This window comes from Euprymna scolopes, chromosome 10 (assembly GCF_053919585.1).
Source record: "Euprymna scolopes isolate OS-2025 chromosome 10, ASM5391958v1, whole genome shotgun sequence".
Lineage (NCBI taxonomy): Eukaryota > Metazoa > Mollusca > Cephalopoda > Sepiida > Sepiolidae > Euprymna > Euprymna scolopes.
In genome coordinates this window covers 117,723,597-117,744,908 of record NC_136491.1, presented here as the reverse complement: position 1 = coordinate 117,744,908, position 21,312 = coordinate 117,723,597, and the positions used below count along the sequence as shown (strand labels likewise).

Below are 21,312 nucleotides of genomic sequence, written 5' to 3'. Positions count from 1 at the left end.
CCACAAATTATGGAAATAAAAAATTAAAATTAAAAAAAAAACGTTTACAAGAGTTTTTAATATAGGTGTACATAAGAATACTATGATAAGTATGTTTTAACTTAAATAGGGATAGTATAATAAAAATGGGATCTGCGTTCGCGCCTGGCCTCCATACAATGGAAATAGGCACAAACTTTAATAAAGACTTTTCATATCTATCTGCGTAAGTATACTTTGATAATTATGTTTCAGTTTGAAGAAATATGGTATAATTAAATTATGGGGCGTTCCTTCGCACCTGACCTCCATAGAATGGAAATATGTCACAAAGTTTAACAAGGTGTTTTAATATAGATCCACAGAATATTGTAATAGGTGTTTCACTGTGAAATTATGGGGTTTATCTATTTTATTTTTACTTTCATCATATTTTGCTTTGGTTTTAATACCCCCAAATTCGAAGCTCTCTCTTTACAACCCTTCCTTTTCATAACCTATCATACTTTCATAAATCAGAGTCCATTTTGTGTAGGCTGTTTTTGAACCCAGTCAACGACGGGTACTTTTGCTAGTATATATATATATATATATATATATATATATATATATATATATATATAGTAATATGATTGATAATTTAAAATTCAAATTCGAATTAAAAATTAAAAATCTGTTTCATAAGAAGGAACAACAACAAAGTCAATAATTTGTACGATCGTTTCGGAAACGATGTTTTTATTGTGATAGGCATTAAGCCACGGACAATAATTTTGACATATAGTTTTTTTAAACAAAGTCTCCTCATCAGCAAAAGTATTGGGTGGGTTTTTTTATTTGTAAAAGACACCATAAATAAACCTAGCAATTTTTAAGTAAGGCAGATGTATCTTTTAATTGTTCGCCTTTTGAAAACCGTAATTATCGCCAAAGCATTCATTTGGATGTTGATTGTAGCTTATAAGGCACTGTTCTTTGCTTCTGTTTTAATTAAATTAGTAATTTTACTATTATTTTACTATCACATTAAGATACACTCTGCTCTTTAGACTACTGTTCTAACCCCCTTTATATATATATATATATATATATATATATATATATATATATATATATATAATAAAAAAATCTTATTATTGAATATTTAATCAAGTTTTCAACAAAAACGTTATAAACCTGTAAGAAGATACACAAAATTTTAATTATCCGACAAGGAGTGCAAATATATGTATTATGTACAAAAATAAAATTTTATACAAAAAATCATTTATTTAATATTATTTCATTGGTGTGAGGTGGAGGAAAAGTTAAAAAGAAATGAACAAAAAATGTTAGTAGGACCCTCCCAATCCTCTCTAGATGATAAACCACCCACTGTTTTCCGGCTTGATGGGGACTGAAAACGCACTTTAACTTCTTCATACTAAGTCATATACTCTCCATACTAGAAGGAAGTAACGAACTTACTAGCATATTAATACTACGACCAAACGAGTGCTTTGAATTTCCTCACGTGCGAACTTATAATCAATTAGAAAGCCGCTCAGTGCTGCCTAGTTGTAAAATATGCTTAAATATAATATTTTATTTAATGTAGATTCCATGTGTATCATTATAAAGATAATACTCTATTGATTATTATATTGTACCCAATATCTATATATTCGCTTCCTCTTTCATCATGATGTCAAAAGATTTAAAAGCTATGACATGTGTGCCATCTGCTAGAATCGAAATCAATATATATATATATATATATATATATATATCCATATGAGCTAAGTTTATATGCATATCTAAAACTTTTAAAATAACTTTGTTATTGGTATAAAGGTATATTTGCGCATGCGTAGAAGATACACGATTGGCCGCTTTACACTGTCTAAGTTCCATTTTTGATTTCTTAGCAGCTGTTTTTAAAACCAAATCGATTTCGTCCCAGAGACCCGATTCCTTTTATATCAAGTTTGAAGTCTGTAGACCAGAAATTGACAGAGTAGTTCGGTAGAGGCCGCTCCACATACAGACAGACAAGGTAATCTTTATATATATATACATATACATATATATATATATATATATATATATATATATATATATATATATCGATGTTGATTATCGTGTTTAAATGATGATGTTGTTTGTTACCCTTTGTTGGTGTTTCCTATGCATCTATCGACTTTCTTAAATAACGCACTTTTAGATGCAATCTAAACCTCACCCGACATATTCCAGAATGCATAAAAGTAAACGAACATTTTATGAGCAGAGCTTCTTTCCTAAAATTGTCCGTCGGTGGAACACAATACCATGAGATCGCTTTCCAACTGACTATGACATGGTCGTTTTCAAGTCTAATGTAAATAATTCTTGTTGAGCCATCCTCTTAAATAACGAAGCCCTACCCAAGTTCTACCATTTCTGATCATGTTGTATCACCATGTATCAAACACTTAATAAACCTTATCATAGTGGTCCTTGATAAGCGGTGACCCCAAGTATATAAAAAGGCATCAAGCAATATCTGTAGTAGGTTTATATGCATGATCGCCTTGTTTTGCTTACTTACCTAGCATTTTAATGACGGCCTTCCTCGCCCTTGTCATCGCGTTCATGCTATTGTTGTCACTCTTGCTGGTCTCCACCTGAATCTCCGAATGTCTCAGCCGCGCCCCAATTAGGGTGTAAAGTACGGTGATGATCGTCATCGGTGCCAGGAAGAAAACGAAAGTGGACAGTTGAAACACGAACATCATTTGTGGCAGCCATCGGCTCGGCACGTTGCACATGATGGACAACTGCAGCGGCACGTCGGTGGTCGGGTGGCGTATGTGGATAAGTTCTGTGTGAAGCGGGAATGGCAAGGCGCACACGCCGGCCGTCAACCAGATGCCGATGATGGTCTTCACGACACGCGACAAGGTGCTGATGCTCTGCGAGCGGATAGGATGGCAAATCGCCACGTAACGTTCCAGCGTGAATGCCGTGATCGTCAGGACGGATGCGTACGAGGTCATCTCTGAAACAAAAGACTTCATCAGACAAAAGGCTACACCCAGGCGCCATGGGTACGCTTCCCATATACTGTACAGCTCCGGGGGCAAAGCTAAAATAAAAAATAAAATAAAAATATATAAAAAACAGTTATATAACAATTATATAATCTCTATTTATATAAAATTAGACATACTCATATGTTTATATATCTGTATGTACAGGTTTACCTCCTAAAATAATTAACTGAACATTATAAATTTTGAAACATAGTTGTTAGGTGTACAGGTTGGCAATGTGGGATATATTAAATTAAATTTAATTTATGCAAAGAGGACATAGAGAGATCAAATCCTTCGTGAATATTATCTCCAATTTTTGTGGAATTTTAAGAATAGGTGCTAGACAGTAATTAATACATTTTCTCCAACTTTCAGTTTCTTTTCATATTTTTAAGTGTTTTTTTTTCGAGGGCAATAATATACTCAGACTTCCATGTGAAAATCTAAATACTCCAGCTTTACATTAAATTAAATCCATCATCATTAGACACCAATTAAGCAAGATTCACTGAATTTCAATTTGTTCTTAAGCCGTCTTAAGCTTAAATCTTAAACGTCAGACAGTTTCTAGAATCAAAATTATATAATGAATTTCGACCAAAATTTGAATTAGAAAGATCTTCATTTCAATTTTTATAAGAGGTCATGAAAGTGATGCAAAACTTCTGTTCAGGGAATTAATTTTACTCATTCTTGAATGAGTATTCATTTTTTTTATAAATGAGTCACTACTTGTCAATACCCAGAGGTCACTCGAAGATAAGGGTCAATAGGCATAGGGAAGTCAATTCGAAAATGTTGTAGTAATTTTTAATAGTGTAAATTTAGTGAATTGAATTACTTAAGGTGACAGCTCATTAAGAACTTATTCACGTTGGAATTAAAGACGACCATACTGCAGTCAGTTGGAAAGTAGAAAAACGGAATAGATTTTATAGTAGTAGTGGAAATTTGGTAAATTAGATTACTTAAGGGAACGGTTCAACAAGAATTTATTTACGTTAGACTTGAAGACTACCAAATTGTAGTCAGCTGAAAAGCAGGAAAACGGAACAGAGTTTCACAGGCATGCAGTTTCAAGAAAGAAGCTTTGTTTATGGTATCTACGTTTAAGTTTAGGCACAGATAAAGAGTAGGGAAATTATTTATAGTGGTTTCAGATAAACGAGTATTTTTTTATGTCTTATCTTAACGCATAGAGAATTGCTAATAATGTTTAGTATTGCAGCTGCCGCTTGCCATTGGCTTCTCATTGGCAATGAATATTTGTCTCAACTGGAATTTAGGTGGCAACAAACACCCCAGAGGTCCTGTTATTATTATTATTATTATTATTATTATTATTATTATTATTATTATTATTATTGGCTCACAAGGAGCTTTCATTCAGGTCATTACAGATCTCGCCTTATTTCCTGGAAGCTGAGTGACGACAAGTCTCCCCAGATTTCCACTACTGTTCACCCCTTTCTATAACATTTGCAAATGAATTTGCATTATTGCTTATCATTGATTTCTCGCTGGCAACGGCCATTGGTCTCCACTGGAATTTGAGTTGCAATAAGCCTTCCCAAGGTCCCAGTTCTCTTTGCACTTGTCCAGCGGAAGTCTGGACAGCGCTCTCTCTCCTTGGTCTTTCCATCCTTCTTGACCCTTCTCGGCTATTTGGTATCACTCTTTCGGGTAGGGGGAACGTTAAGCTGGATACAAATTCTCTAATACAGAGGAAAAAATAAATGATGTACAGGCTGTCGGATTTACTCACTAGGTGTAGTTTCACAACTTGTGGTGTTCTCTAGATTCTATGTGACAACAAGTCTCCCCAGATTTCCAGTACTCTCCACCTCATCCGATAACTTTTGCAAAAGAATTTGTGTTAGCGCAACAGCCACTAACCATTGATTTCTCGTTGGCAGCAACCATTGGTCTTCACTTGAACTTGCGTACCAATAAACCTCCCCAAGGTCCCAGCTCTCTTTTCACTCAACCAATAGATATATAGCTATTGCTTTCTCTCCTCGGCCTTTCCATCCTCCTTGACCATCCTCACTTATTTGGTATGGTGCTAGTGTATGGTGACACACACACACACACACACACACACACACACACACACACACACACACACACACACAAAACAATTATATCGTTTCAGTTTTCATAATTCCATATCATATACCTTTGTACTTTACATTTCTAGCCGTTTCTGTGTTGTCCAGCTTGTGCCAGTAATTCATGTGTGTTAGTCTCCACATTCACGGATTTTTCTTAATATTGTTGCAGTTTTCATTATTGTTATCCGTTGTATCTTGTCAGCCATCTCTCTGATTCCAATCTCTTCTATTCTTTGTTCAAAGTTTTTCAGTATTGTTCCTAGTACTCCTACTATTAATGGTATTATCTTGACTTTCTTCATTTTCCAGATCCCTTTGAGCTCTTTGGCCAACTCCGTATATTTGCTCCGTTTTTCCATCTCCTTGATCTCCACTCTGTCATCTACAATTTGGCAAGACTTTTCCTTCTTTATAACTATTATTATATCTTGTTTTCTTGCTTGGATGAGTTTATCCGTTTGTATATCCATGTCCCATAGGATATTGTGATTTTTGTTTTCCAGTACGGCTGCCGGTTTGTGTTTGTACCATTTGTTTGTGTGTTCAAGATGTAATTTTCTGCATAATTGTCAGTGAACTGTCTTCTCTATTTGATTCTATCTATTTTTATATTTCTTTTGTGCTAGTTTGATGCATTAACTTATTATGTGACTTATTGTTTTGTCTCTTTGTCCACAGAGCCTGTATTTGCTGTTTTCTTGTCGATACTTGTTTTGGTGTGGTTGGTTCTGATCACGTTATCTTGTGCGGCTATTATTAGAGATTCAGTTTCCCTGTTTAGGTTTCCTTTTTGTAGTCATTACCAAGTATTTATTATTATTATTATTATTATTATTATTATTATTATTATTATTATTATTATTATTTTACGTATGTCTGCTCAAATCGGCAGTGGCTTTGTAACCTTCCAACTGAAGTATTGATTTCTCTGGTCCCAGGCGGTTTACCCTCACAGCCCTTACCTTATATATGGGAAAAGTTTATTGCGAATCGTCTGAGACGCCCCTACCGTTGAATGCCGACAAGCTGCTTAAATATTTTTCATAAGCCAGAAATCCTATTTATTAAAAAGGAGGATAGACCCTCGCTTTTGGCATCGGAATATAGACACAAATTTTTCCGATTCCGATACCCCAAATAGTCCCAATTTTATTCGATTCTTGATTCCGATTCCGATTCCGATTAATCGTCCGAACACTAGTGGGGAGGCAAATAAAAAGGGACGGTTATCGAAGAAACTAAGTCAAAACAAAAATCTAAACCTAAGAGCCAGCGATATTTAGAAATTACTGCAGTAATTGGTTCGTTGTCGGCCCATCATTGCAGTTTAGAAGATTTTATTTGTTTATTCGTGCGTGCACGGTGGCGCCATCTTTCCTACGCATTCTTCAAACGGGTTGACCGCTGCGAACATTGAAAACTCGTTTGATCAAATTGGTTTAACAGTGCCTTTGAGTCAGTGTTAAAAACAGACATGAAGTTTATCGATAATTGATTTAACCTAATGAAAGCAATTATATAGAAATTCACGTCCTGCTTGGATCATTCAAACCACTGTTCCCATCTTGATTGGCATTGCACAGCCGTTCGGTCGATGTTATCTCCGACCTTCTTAAGGTGCACATTTCGAACTCAGTACTCTTTATGTTGACCTCGGGAATCCATATGGAATTTCGGACAGAACGCTTTACTTAATACACGGGAGTAGATTGTTCCTGTCCCGGCAACCACGGCAGAGTAGAAAAGGTTAAGTAATTTGGACTTTACCAGCTGCCTGAAATGAATTCGAATAGAAAGACTCCATACTATAATAAAAAGTTAGCAGCGGATTTTTGTGTGTTTTACAATCGCTTCGTGATTTCTACTTTTTTGAAGTTTAGTCACGAAAAAGACCGTGAAACGCTTTCAGTTTCGTCTGTGAACACTCCCAATTCCAGGCAAGAATTCGCCGTTCCTCACTTTTGTTCATACAAGATAATTTCTTGATTTTTGTATGGGAATAGAGATTTGAAACATGTATCTCTTCAATCTGTGTGTTTATCGATGAAAATACGACAGAGTGACTCAATCAACACTACGGATACATTTGCAACTACCGATTAAACCAAATACTGAAGCAGTTAGGGCATATTTGGTCAAGTACTTTACCGTTATGGCCCATTATTTTTTTTTTTTTTTAATTCAATTTTCACCCCAAACAAGGCACAGTGCCACTTTGAAGCAGGGGGCTACTATTAGGGAATTAATTAGCGGGGTCATTATGAAGGGAGAAGAGTAGAAAGATGTTTGTTAACATTACACTTGAACTTCTGCATATCATTGCAGCTGGGAAAGCAGAATCCCGGAAGGGAGTTCCAAAGACCCGCAGTTCTGGGGAAGAAACTATTGGAGTAAAAGGCTTTCTTGCACCTAGGGATCTCCACTGTAAAGGGATGAGACTTAGTAGCTTGTCGGGTTTGTCGGGGGTAGTTACGTCGGGGAGGTACAAGTGTTTGCAGTTCGTCAGAGCATTCACCATTAAAGTATTTGTAGAACAGGCAGAGGGATGCAACATCTCGTCGATGGGACAGAGGTTGAAGCCTAGATGACAGTTCAGGACCTATCAGGTTGGCGACTTGAACCCTGTCCAGGAGCGAGAGACAAGCAGCAGATGCACCAGCCCAGATGTGACAACAGTACTCCATACATGGGCGAATGGTTGCCTTATAGAGGTATAGGATACTGGCAGGCGTAAGTAGTTTTCTAGCACGGTAGAGGGAGCCAACCTTCCTTGCAGCAGCCTTGGCAATGCTCTCAATGTATCTATTCCAGTTCATATTCCCTGTAAACGTTAGGCCGAGGAGTTTAAAAGAAGCACTTTCAGGCAATGTGCTCTTGGCCATTGCTATTGGTGGTAGAGAAGGTTTCTTGTAGTTATTGAAGGAAACAAGCTTAGTCTTAGCAGCATTGAATGAGACCAACCATTTATGTCCCCATTCCACTACGGATTGGAGGTCATCCTCTAGTGTTTCTGCCATTTTCTTGGATATGTGTTCATTTGTTTTCCCCTTATAGAGAGTGGTGTCATCGGCAAATATACCCATCTCCGAAACAATATTATCAGGGAGGTCGTTTATGAATATCAGGAACAATAGAGGTCCAAGGATAGACCCCTGAGGTACTCCCGCATTTATGTCATATTGTTTGGATGTACGTCCGTCGAGGACAACTTTGATTTTTCTATTACTTAAGAAGGATTTAATTACGTTATGAATTCTTCCAGTGATTCCATATGATCTAATTTTCCTTAGAAGACCATCGTGCCATACCCTGTCAAAAGCCTTAGATATATCAAGGGCCACCGCTCTACCCTCCTCTGTTTTATCCAATGAACGGTATATACGTTCAGAAACTACAGTTAAGATATCTGCTGTTGAACGGGCTTGCCTGAATCCATATTGTTTGTCAGCCAGGAGTTTAGCAGCTGTTAGGTGCTGGACTAAGACTTGATTAACTAAGGACTCAAATATTTTGGCGAAAAGCGGGAGGAGGCTAATGGGGCGATAATTTAGTGGGTCAGTTCTTTCACCAGAATTCTTGAAGACTGGTACCACAGAGGCGGTTTTCCAGCAGTCGGGAAAACAAGATTCGTTAAGGCATTTATTGTAAAGTTTGGACAGAACTGGAGCAACCTCGGCAGAGCATTTTTTTAATAGCACAGCCGGGATGAGATCTGGTCCACATGCTTTTGAGGTGTCTAGGTTTTTTATAATAGCATGTACCTGAGAAGGGGTGATTTTCAAATCGTCAAGTGTGGCGTCTGTTCGCAGAGGAAAATAAGGGAGTGAGTGGTGTACCGAGTTCAGTGTGGAGTTTGAGGCAAACCGACTGGCAAGCAGATTAGCCTTGTCAGTTGCCGTGCAAGCAACCTCATGATTGTTTGTTAGTGGGGAAATAATTGACTGTCCATTATTAACTACGCTGTTGTATATTTTCCAAAAATCCCGGGTTCCTAATTTCTGTGCTTCGATGCGCTTTCTGGTGGTTTCAGAATAATCTGACTTAGCTGTGTCTATCACTCTCTTACAATTATTTCTAGCTTCTATAAACTTCTGTTTATTTGAGCTGGACTTATGTCGGTTGAATCTGCGGAACGCATGCTGCCTTTGACAAATGGCAGCTGCACAAGCAGAAGTAAACCATTGGGGGGAGTGGGGCTTGCTATAGTATTTCCGTGCGGGAACATGTGCTTCAATAGCAGTTTTGAACCATTCAGTTGTCTCATTTGCACACTGTTCCGCTGGAAGAGTAAAGATATTTTGCCATGGGGCATCTCTGATGAGCTCCCTGATGGCTTCCCAATCAGCCTTTTTGTAATACTTCGTTGTTTTGAGTAGTGGGTCTTCAGTTTTAGGGCGAGAATTTTGGCTGATTTCTACCGTTATCACAGCGTGATCAGCATTCCCGAGTGGGCTGTGGGCATTTGTTGTACAGTCATTGGGAACCGTTGTCAGAAAGAGATCTAGAAGTGAGGCATGTTGATCGTGCTGGTCTGGGAAACGTGTCGGAAATGTAACCAATTGAGATAGGGAATGAGATATAGAGAAGCTATGTGTTGCGCTACCAGCTGCGTCTGTGTGATTTGAGAATCCTAGCCAGTTACTGTGGTGGACATTGAAGTCACCAAATACATGTATTTGTGCGCTAGTATCGAGGGAGAGTGCTATATCTATGCTGTCTGAGACTTTGTTTATTAGGGTGCAGTCTTGGTTTGAGGGAGAGCGGTAGAGAAAATACAAGTAGCTAATATTGTGTTGCATATTTAGTCTGAAGCACATAAAGGCCTGGCCCTCTGATTCTAGTTTTATTTCTCTAGTTAGGGGGAGGGTGTTTCGAATATAGACTCCAAGTCCATGCATATGTCTGTCCGAGTCCTTACGGTAGAGTGGGAGATAACCAGGCATGTTAAAGTGGTTAGAGGGAATGGAGGAGTGAAGGTTAGTTTCACTTAATGCTAAGATATCCGGGGTGTTTACTAGGAGAAATGACTCAACATCATCTAAGTTAGTTCTAAGCCCGCGGATATTAGTAAATGCAAGCCTCAAGGGAGGAGGCAGGTTGGTTTTCTTTGAGTTTGGTGCTGGTTTAAACGTAACTTTTGCTTGAGCTGTCATTTCATTTTATTTTATTTAAAAGTTTCAGTTATGTCAAGTAATTGAGATGTTAAGGTTTTTGAGTTCAGTACTCTGGAGATTAACATTTATTGACACCAGTACTTGAGACATTAATGCCATTAAGCCAAGTACTGGAGACGTTAATGTCTATTGAGTCAATTACTTGAAACATTAAGGAAGATTGAGCGGACTATTTGAAACTTTAAGGCCCACTGAGCCAAGTATTTGAAACTTTAAGGCTCACAAGCCCAGTACTTGAGGCGTTAAAGCCGATTAAGTCAACTACTTGAAACGTTAAGATACATTAAGCGAACTACCTGCAACGTGTCAACGAGAAACGATTGCTGTTTTCTGTCAATGACGGGTATTTGAGATTAGAATCAGAGATTGTTACATTTGTAAAAGTATGAGAATTCTTTGTTATCAGTGGGAGTCTAAAATGATCAGATGGTTCGGCAAATTAAAAAAACAAAAAACAAAAACAAACGAAAAACGATCGAAATACACGATGAACCGCTTCCCACCTTAAACGTAATACTAAAACTGTGAATAATGGAAGTTTGTTTTATTATCCTCTGTCTATTCTACTCTAATCTAGGCGCATTCCCATTTGTTCAAGCACTGTTCTTTCACGATTTGCCAATAACGTCCACTTTAGCACTTGTCACAATACCTATGTTTTATTCAGCAACTGACAAACGATTTTAATTGCTTAAAATTTCTTAAATTTATAAAACTATTTTTAATTGACAAATCGAAAAAGCCTTTGAACGTCAATAAAAATAAAAAAAACACCAAAGATAGTTGTTGCATATTAATATATATATATATATATATATATATATATATATATATATATATATATATATATATATTAATTTTTATTTATTGCGGACTATTATCCTCATCTTTTTCTTAGTTGTTTCACGACGTTTCAACCAACTATTCATTTGGCCTTCATCAGGTGGTAATCGCGACGGGATAGGAACTCTGAATCTCCTGACTATATTATTAGATTATAAGATAAAAAAAATTATATGTATATATATATATATATATATATATATATATATATTTGTTTTATTGTCGTTCAACGATAAGCATATCTTCATACAACGTGCACAGTTCATAAAACCTCTGTGATTCCCCTTTCTGTATTTTATCTGGATTTTGTCTTCAGTTCTTTAAAAGGCAGAGAATTGTTATGCTTGCCATTATAATCGAGATAACATTACAAATACAATTCTGCAGGTGTAAGGTCCGGTGAGTGTGAAGACGTACTAATAACAAAATAATCACCAAAGTATTGATGTCCTGATATCTAGCAAGTTGATTTGAAATATTGCATAAATATTCGATAATTCTATTCTCTTTACCCCTCCCCCCGTTTCCTGTTGCCTTATACGTTACTAATAAAACTCTTGGAACAAAAATCACGTTCTGACGGTTTACTTTTTAGATGCTTAGAACGCTGAACGTATTTAAAGTGAAGCGTCTTTAATAATTTGCAGAATAGACGCAAGGCTTTGGTAGATAAGTGTGTTGTACTATTTAATGTTATTTTTAACTACAAATGTTAATATTTACGTATTTATTTCAGGTTTTCATTTGTTTGATTTGTTTTATTTAATAATAGATGTTCTCGTCCACATATGTCCTTATATCTAGCATGTTAATTCTTTTTTTACAGCAGAAATGGTTACGATAATTCCATATATTTTCAGTTAGTGAGAGGAGAATTTTAAAATACAACACTTAATATTTTTAAAATTTTTTATTCATTTGTTTTTAATAAAGAGTAGAAAATGCATTGTGGATGCAACTCCATTTACTCTCGCATCTCTGTATTTGTCTCTCAGTCCTCATTTTTAATGAGTGATTTTTTCCGACAAAAGAAGAAGAAAAAGCTGTATTCTAGGTTGGCAGTATTTTGGGCGAACAGCCGCGAGAGATGTTGGAAAATTTCTGTTTCTATGTCTATCCTTGTAGCCATGCCACTAGTAAGGATGCTGGAGGTAAACGTTTTATCTGAGCTGACATTATCCGCCTGATAGTCAGGCACCCGAACCTTAGATTCACCACTAAGGAGGCTGTCTTATCAGCAGGTGCAAAGTACTGGGGCTGCTGTATTGCCATTTGGTGAATGGATTCTGGACCATGCAAGAACTTCTGGTGGAGCCTCTCGATGCCATATTAGTTGGTAATTGTTACGGCTTTACCTTATCATGTGCTACAATATAAAATTCTTCGTTTCTTTTTCTCTCTTTACCTCTCTGACCGGCTCTAAGCAATTCTGTCGACCTAGTCCACAAATCCCAAAGCTCCATCATGAAAAGTTTCAAGAAAAATAAACGATTACACCTGAATCATAAACTTCCAACGTAGACCCCTACTACCATGTCTCCTTCTTTCACATCAAGGGTCTACGTTCTAACCTTCCAGAGGTTGAAACACAATTACAGGAGACTAAACCAGACCTATTATTTCTTAGCAAAACTGACATTGGACAGACTATTCCCCTAGACGAGTTCGTAATTAAAGAATATGTTAACTTAACTTCCAAATCTAACTCTCGGAATATTTGCCTATATTAAAGATGGCTTTCCATGTGGTAGGGACATCTCCAGAGAAGATCCTAACTTACCCTATATGTGCTTTCGAGTTGCACTTGCTCACACGACTGCGTTTATATTTACTCTCTATCGCCTCCACAACAGCGGAGTTACTATCTTTAAAAGCATATCTGATAAAATTTACCATGTCCTATCTGCTTATCCTTCAGCTAACATTCACATATGTGGAGACTTCAATGTTTACAATATGGAATGGTTAACTCACTCAAACAAGACCGATGATAAGGGGAGGTTATGTCATGATTTTTCCATTGCTTATGACCTCACTCAGATTGTTCACGAACCCACCCGTGTGCCCGACTCTGACCGTCAGTATGCAAGTCTCCTAGACCTATTTCTAACAACTTGCCCTGAACTATGTTCAATTTCCGTTCTGTCCCCTCTTTGATCTTCCGATCACTCAGTTGTATCAATTAAGATAAAAATGAAATGTAATAAGTCTTCAGACGTACCTCTCCATCGTACAGTATATCGATACTCAATGGCAGACTGGGATAGCTTCCGTACATTTATATCAGCTCTACCTCTGCGTTCCATGTTTAAAAAGGATGTGTCCTCTATACTATCAGATCTAACATAATGGTTAATTGTAGGTATTCGCCATTTCATACCCTCGAAAAAGTTCCAGCGAAAACCTAACAGCCAGCGGTGGTTCTCTCCAGAACGTGCTGCTGCCATTGCGCACAGAAAGCACTTTTTCCATTGCTTCAAACGTAATAGATGTACTGAGACTAAAGCTGCTTTCAGAACTGCTAGCAACCATTGTAAAAAAGTAATAAAGAACGCAAGAGAGTTGTATGCTCAGGCCGTCAAGTCCAAAGTAGCTGAGCAGCGGCTTGGTTCCCACCAGTTTTGGCAAATAGCAAACAAAATCCTGAACAGAAATGTGTGCTATATCCCAACTATCATCAATGGACATGAGGTAATCTCGTCAGCATCTGACAAAGCCAAATTCTTTGCTAAGAACTTTGCAGCTTATTCTACCCTTTCCGACCAAGGCCACCAAACCCCAGTATTTCCTCCTGTATCAGAAAACACGCTATTTGATATACAAATATCTGTACGTGATGTTGCCACGCTAATCAAAAACCTTGATTCCAGTAAAACAACCAGCCCTGTATTCCAATTATAGTATTACAAAAACTTCAACTAGAACTAGCGGGCATACTTACAAATCTGTTTAAACGTTGTCTTAAGGAAAACCACTTCCCATCAACATAGAAAAAACTCCTCAGTTTGCTCTGAATTCAGGTGATCACTCATCCCCCTCTCAGTACAGGCCAATAAGTCTCCTGTGCGTCATGAGTAAGTTGCTGGAATATGTGTTAGATAGAGAAGTAATCAACCATCTCAGCAAAAATAACCTTCTTAGTGACACACAATATGGTTTCTGTTCTGCTAGATTTATAGCAGATGTGCTTACAGTAATATCTTATAGGATAAGCGAATCTCTCGACGGAGTAAACCTTTCTAGGGCAATTGCTCTTGGCATATCAAAAGCCTTTGATAGGGTATGACATGAAGGTTTACTTCACAAGATCTCCAGCTATGGTATAGCTGGAAATGTCTTCTCAATTATCAAATCATTTCTCTCTGATAGGTTCATAAGAATAGTAGTTGATGGGCAGAAATCAGAAGCTCATAGTATTAATGCTGGAGTCGCTCAGGATTCCATCTTGGGCCCAACTCTCTTCCTGATTTACATTAATGATCTTCCACATCACATCCTCACGTCATTCGTAGATATTTATGCTGATGACACTACCATCTATGGCAGCACATCTAAGACCGTAAACAACTAAGTTCTCTCCGATTCTCTCCTCTGATCTTGAGCACGTGATACAATGGGGAAAGGAGTGGCTGGTTACTTTTAATGCATCTAAAACCAAGCTTCTCTCTTTACATCATCAACGTTCTGATCCCCATCTGGCATCAATTGAAATGAATGGCTCTCGTCTTGAGGAGGCCTCAAGTTTTGACAAGCTTCTGGGCTTGCCCTTTACTTCTGATTTTAAATGGAACAGGTACATCAAATATGTTGCCAAGACCGCTGGAAAAATGGTGGGATCCTTCTATCGATCCAGTAGATATCTCACTGCTGATGCAATTCTCTATCTATATAAGAGCCATGGCCGTCCAAGGATGGAGTACTGTTGCCACATCTGGACAGGAGCTGCTAGAAAGGACTTATCCTTCCTTGATAGAGTTCAAAATAGACTTCGTAGCCTCATAAGAGATGCCATTTTTTCTTCCCTGCAACCTCTATCTCACAGAAGAGATGTTGCGAGTTTGTCTTTGCTTTATCGTTATTTTCATGGCAAGTGCTCGACTGAGTTTCAATCTATACCCCCTCGTCAAACTTTCACAAGAAACACTGGTCTAGCTGAAAACACTATCAATAATTCCCCCACTCTTTATCTAAACGTAGATTCCGTGAACAAAGCTTCTTTCTTAGAACTGCACGCCTGTGAAACTGTCTTCCGTTTTCCTGTTTTCCAGCTGACTACAATATGGTTGTCTTCAAGTCCAATGTAAACAAGTTCTTGATAAACCGCTCCCTTTAAGTTAACAAATGTACTGAATTACTAACGATTACTATATTGTCCAATTGACTACTGTACACTCTTTAACTCTTATCCTCTAGTGGCCCCTGGGTCTAGATAGGTGGTGATGTCTATGTAAAAGAAAAGTATCCTCGCATATCATTGATAAGTGATTTTGAGTGTCGTCCGCACAGATGATGGAACCTTTATGTCCAGAAGAGTGTAACTTACAATACAATTTATCAAGTACCTTATCTAATAGTTCGAAGTCGACACTCTAAATACAATTTCGAATTGCTTAAGAATTCTACTAGGTCGTGGCTGAAGAAACAAGAGCATGCTACCCTCGTAGATCAAATAAAGGGCTCCATTTGAAATTTAATACAGACTCCCGAGTTGTACAGAAACATTAACCGAGTTCGACAAGGTACACCGAAAAAAAGATTAAAAAACTACATTTACCAAAACGTTGTGAAAATAACACTCAGAGCAAAAATCCAAATAATACGAATTATCGAACCTCGTGTAAAAAATTCATAAACATAAAATGCAGACGGACGGACAGAGTCTCTTAAATAGATACGTAGATGTTTATAATGAATTACGTCCGCACTTTATTACTATCCTCACTATTTTTTATCTGCGCATCTAGGTGAGGACATTCTATTTAAAACATAAAAGTGTTTACATTAGTTGACAACGCAAATTTGAGGCTCAAAGTTTGAAAATTGCAAGTTCCCAAATTTACACTAGAGGATCGCATGGAAGACAAAATTGCGTTCTTTCGCGCAAAAGCAAAAGTCTAATTATTCTAATCAGCGAATCGGTTGGACTAATTAGTTTTCTAGCTCTGTGATTTGGCGTAGATATCAACTCCTGGGGAATACATGCGAGTGCGCGAAAGTTACTTGAAGTTAGAGGTTAGGGTTAGTGTGCCATCTTTATAAATAATTGTTAAACAAATGGAAGCACATGGGAAGCACAAGTACGCGTGAAAAGATTTCACAGAAACGCGTACTTGTGTGCATGTGAGTTGTCATGAGCGAACGATAAAGAAACAAATTAATAAATAAGCCCTTTTTTTATATACGTGCACGCTCGGGTCTTCATTCTTTTTATCGTCGCTTTCCGTTTCGTCAAAATCGGAAATATTTTCAAATTTTCACCTTTACAAAATTCGCGTTTCTTTCACTCGACTCTTTTTTAGAAGAATCACTTAAAGATCTTGCTTTTCGTTTCGTACAACCATAGTTAAATACAATGAGGAGCTCCGTTATTTTCGTCAAAATTGGAAATATTTTCAGATTTATCACCAGCTATGTGCTAATACCTCCACCGTCTTCAGAATGTCTAAGGAAAGGCAAAGTCTAAGGAAGTAAATCCTGACAAAAAGCCTGGTTTAAAGTCTCAATATGCGGATGATGAAGCACTGCAATATTTTTCCAGCAACTCCTGCAGCTGCACTGGCTCTGGCCATACTGGTGCGCATTTCCATCGGATTTTGTCTGTAACGCTGAGAGGGGACTCTGGTAACTGGGCAAACTTAGCTCTCCTTATGACCCGGCCATGGCAGCTCCAACTTCGATTTTATAGCCGCAACTGCAGTGCAACAGAGTAGATGCAGAACACCATTGTTTCACGAGGCAGAAGGTTACCATCTATTCTTCTCCGTGTGTGTTCGTTGATCCCTGAGTAACTGTCATTTTCTATTAACTGTCATCTTCTACTAACTCAAGACGAATACAACTCATGCATGGAACAATTAAGACTTTTGCGGTTGAAAAGATTTACATACGCAGTTATTGAACACAAAAACTAATATTTATTCATACTTTTACAGAAATTCAGATCAACACGGTACGTTATGTTTAACACAAACCACACATACACGCATACACACATATATGTACGTATGTATATATATGCGAAGCATTATTTCCAAGATATATTTCTTTAAATATTACGGATAACTTGTGTCTGAATTTCCTTTTTTAATCTTTCCTAAATTCCATTCTAAATGATGCCACAAAATCCGAACAACACGAGACACAGATATTTCATGTACGAAAAAAAAAAGAAAAAAAAAAGTCAGTTCTTGTCTCAGATGATGGATATGCTACTAGTCGCAATTAATAAAAAAAATCAAGTTAAAAAAATCGAATGATTCTAATGAAATATATGCATCAACTTCGTTTCAAAGACATTTTGAATTTTTATTCAACGTTTATCTATCTATCTATCTATCTATCTATCTATCTATCTATCTATCTATCTATCTGTCTGTCTATCTATCTATCTATCTATATATCTATCTATCTACGAATCTATCTATCTATCTATCTATCTGTCTGTCTATCTATCTATCTATCTATCTATCTATCTGTCTGTCTATCTATCTATCTATCTATCTATCTATCCATCTATGTTCTTTGATATGATAATGGCGCGTTCGAAATGAATATTTCTGTTTAAACCACAACTGCACCATGATACTTGACTTTTTCATTTAAAACTTAAATCCAAGCCATTATCACAGCAGAAACAAAAAAAGGCCATGCATATAAAATCAACAGTAGATTCTTCGATATTATATGGGCGTATTCGAAATGATTCTTTCTGTTTAGAGCACAACTGAAGCATGATACTTGACTTTTGCATTTTAAACTTTGATTCAAGCCATTATATATAAAATAATTTTATAAAATCAACGGTAGGTTCCTTTCAGTGCAATATAGAATATGTATTGTGGACTAAGTCACTGCGGAGCTTTATGTGACGCTTCCTCCCGATGCACCGCGATGAATATCAAACTAGAGCAGGCAATCAATCGATTTCATTAGATAATTAGCAAAATTTCACCAATTTCAATGACAATAAAAATATGGGAGTGTAAAATATTCGTTGACCACCATTCAAAACTAAGCAATGTTGAGTCATCCTGCTACTATATATATATATATATATATATATATATATATATATATATATATAAACAAATGTTTTTAAAGACAACAGAGAGCTTCCGTTTGATTAGACCTTTTTATCTTTTCAAGTTTTTGAATGATCTTTTTAGTGTGTACATCAAAAGAATTTCCATGTATAGTTGGAACTTAGCTGCGGTGTTGTTTTTCTTCTTTCAAAGTAGACACTGTCTTTAAATAGTAATTGATATTTGTGTTTGACTATATAAGTATGTGCATATGCACCTATATATGTATGTATCTGTTTATATGGGGATGTGTATACATATATCTGTATATATATATATATGGTTTTATACTGTTTATATATATATGTGTGTATATATGTGTATGTACATTCCTGTCCATGTTAATGCATAATTATGTTGATGTGCACATCTTTGTGCTGCCTTACATACTCTTGTATTTTGTTTTATGCTTATATATTTGCATATGTATGTATATGTATATATGTGTATTCATGTGTATGTGTCTGTGAATACTCTATATGTATGTATATGCATGTATATATTTATGTGTATGTGAATATTATTGCGAGGACGGCTGAAAGTCTTTTTTTATATAGTAGCAGCGGTGAATGCGTGCGATCTGTAGTGCCCAGTGTGGGAGGGAGGGTACTTAGTTCTGGGGTCACGGCTAGGTCAGGTAGACGGCGGGTTACGACAAACATTTGAGTGTGTTTTCCCTGGATTGGATTGTGCTTTGATTAAGGGCATTTTTTATACTTTAATATATATAGATTCAAGTAACTTTTAAACTTTTGGAATTGTTTTTATAGTGTACTATTAGTGTATTACTGACAAGAATGTCTATAACTTCGAAGGAGGGGCAGTTATGGTATTTTTTGTAAATCTTGTAATATTGCACTTGATTCTGTATCATGAATGGTAAGGCGACGTGATAGGGTATGCGTTGTATAACCGGCGTAACCAACGTAACTATTAATTTTATTGTTGTTATAGGATCTGCACTATTCCAACTCTGTTCGTTATAGTGGTTTGAGGTTAGATAATGCATTGTTTTTACTACTAGATTTTGGGTTTAATTTTTTTTTTAGTACATGATAAATCTTATTGTATTGTTGTCGGTAGGGAAAACATATTTATGGATAATAGTTTTTATTGCCTTTTCTTCTAATTTAAAGTCCGGTTGCAATTGGTTACGTAGAATAGGTTAACAATATTAGTATTTTGCTGTTGTGGGGCATTACTATTTGTGATGGTATTTTTAAGTTCTCGAGCATTGGTTTTATTTGCTGGTCGGCATTATAGTTTGTACATCCGTTATTGATAAGCACTTGCTTGATATTTTTTAGTTTGAGGAGGATTAGTTAAGAAGAGTTTTGATCATGGCTATTTTGTAAGGATCAGGGCTTTCAATTTTTAAGCTAGAAAACAAGAATTAAGGCTGGTGTTTTTTTTTTGTAGGTGGAGGTGCTGACTGCGTTGGAAATATCTATCAGCACGTCGAAGAAATTTTGTTATTAACATTTAGTTCTATGGTTAATTTTAGTATGGAGTTATCTTGTATATACAGTTATTCAGAGTTTCGCTGTATAACATCTATTCAGTGCGGTCCCCAAACATCTATCTCAAACTATCTCAAGTCAGGATTGAAACTCGACCGCCTAGTCTTGGAAGTTTTCCAACTTTTAAAACTATAAGAAAAACAAAAAAACAAACAAACAAACAAACAAAAAACAAAAACAAACCAAAAATAGTATTTCTAAGTCCTTCGTTCGAAAACGCCTTTGCTTGGAAGTCAAATTTAGTCATAATATTACTGTAACAGTCGTTAGTTGTTTATTATAAAAGCAACTATTTTATAGATCTAAAAATAGTATTTTATCTCATTACTGCGTAACCACTTTAGCAGTATGGATTAAGGAATTAAAGGAAAATAAAACTGAATTTAAATTAAGATGGTATATAATTGATAAGGGGAAAATATAAACCTAGCAAATCGAAAAGATGCAACCTATGTATGTAAGAATCTTACCATATATTAATATCAAAAGAAAAATTATTAAACAAAAGACTAGATGTAATCCACGGATGTTTGCACAGAAACAAATATTTAATTTCACGCACTAGAGCAGATTAAGAAAAAAATGCAAGGGAGGTAATCCTAGATTAAAATGATACCACGAGAGTGACCTCCCTGCATCGGGTAATATAACACAAATTTAAACACTAAGCAAAAAAAAAAAAAATAAAAAAAACAATATCAAAATAAACACGCATAAATATATGAATAAAATTATATAACATTATATGATAATTGGAAAAAACAAATAGGAAAAACAGGGAAAATTAAAAGAAAAATAAATAATTAATAAATAAAAAATAAAAATACGAAAGTACGGGTTAAAAAGGAAAACTATCTTTATATAACACCAAAAGATGGAGGAAGTGAGGAAGCATGGCTGTGGAAATCTTTTTACCCGAATACGATGTCCAGCATGTTAAAAATATACCATTTGTTGTAAAAATCTAATGGATAGACATCTGAAGAAGTTGGTGGGGACAGATTATTTTTACGGAAACATAAATCGTAAAATTACCAACTCATTAATGAAACAGCTTTAATGGAAAAATCCAGGAAATAAACAAAGGTTATAAAAAGAAAACGTGAGTCTTAGAATTTTCAACAAAGTTTTGCACTATATATATATATATATATATATATATATATATATATATATATATATATATATATATTTTAATTTGTATATATATATATTTTAAAATTTATTTTACATAAGCATTAATATGTCGCTACACATTCATGGACATGTTTAAGTCAGCCAGTTACACTTATATACAGTCCCGGCAAAAAGAAAGTCCGCACTTG

General features: G+C 36.1%; 1 protein-coding gene across 1 annotated transcript in view; it reads right to left on the bottom strand.

Moving 5' to 3' along the window:
* The window catches only part of LOC145286235 (neuropeptides capa receptor-like), a 277,814-nt gene that overhangs the window by 15,509 nt on the left and 240,993 nt on the right, over window positions 1-21,312 (bottom strand). The window contains exon 2 of the mRNA XM_080135055.1: window positions 2,549-3,085. Coding sequence (XP_079991181.1) covers window positions 2,549-3,085 — 537 coding nt within the window. The remainder of the gene's footprint in view (window positions 1-2,548; window positions 3,086-21,312) is intronic.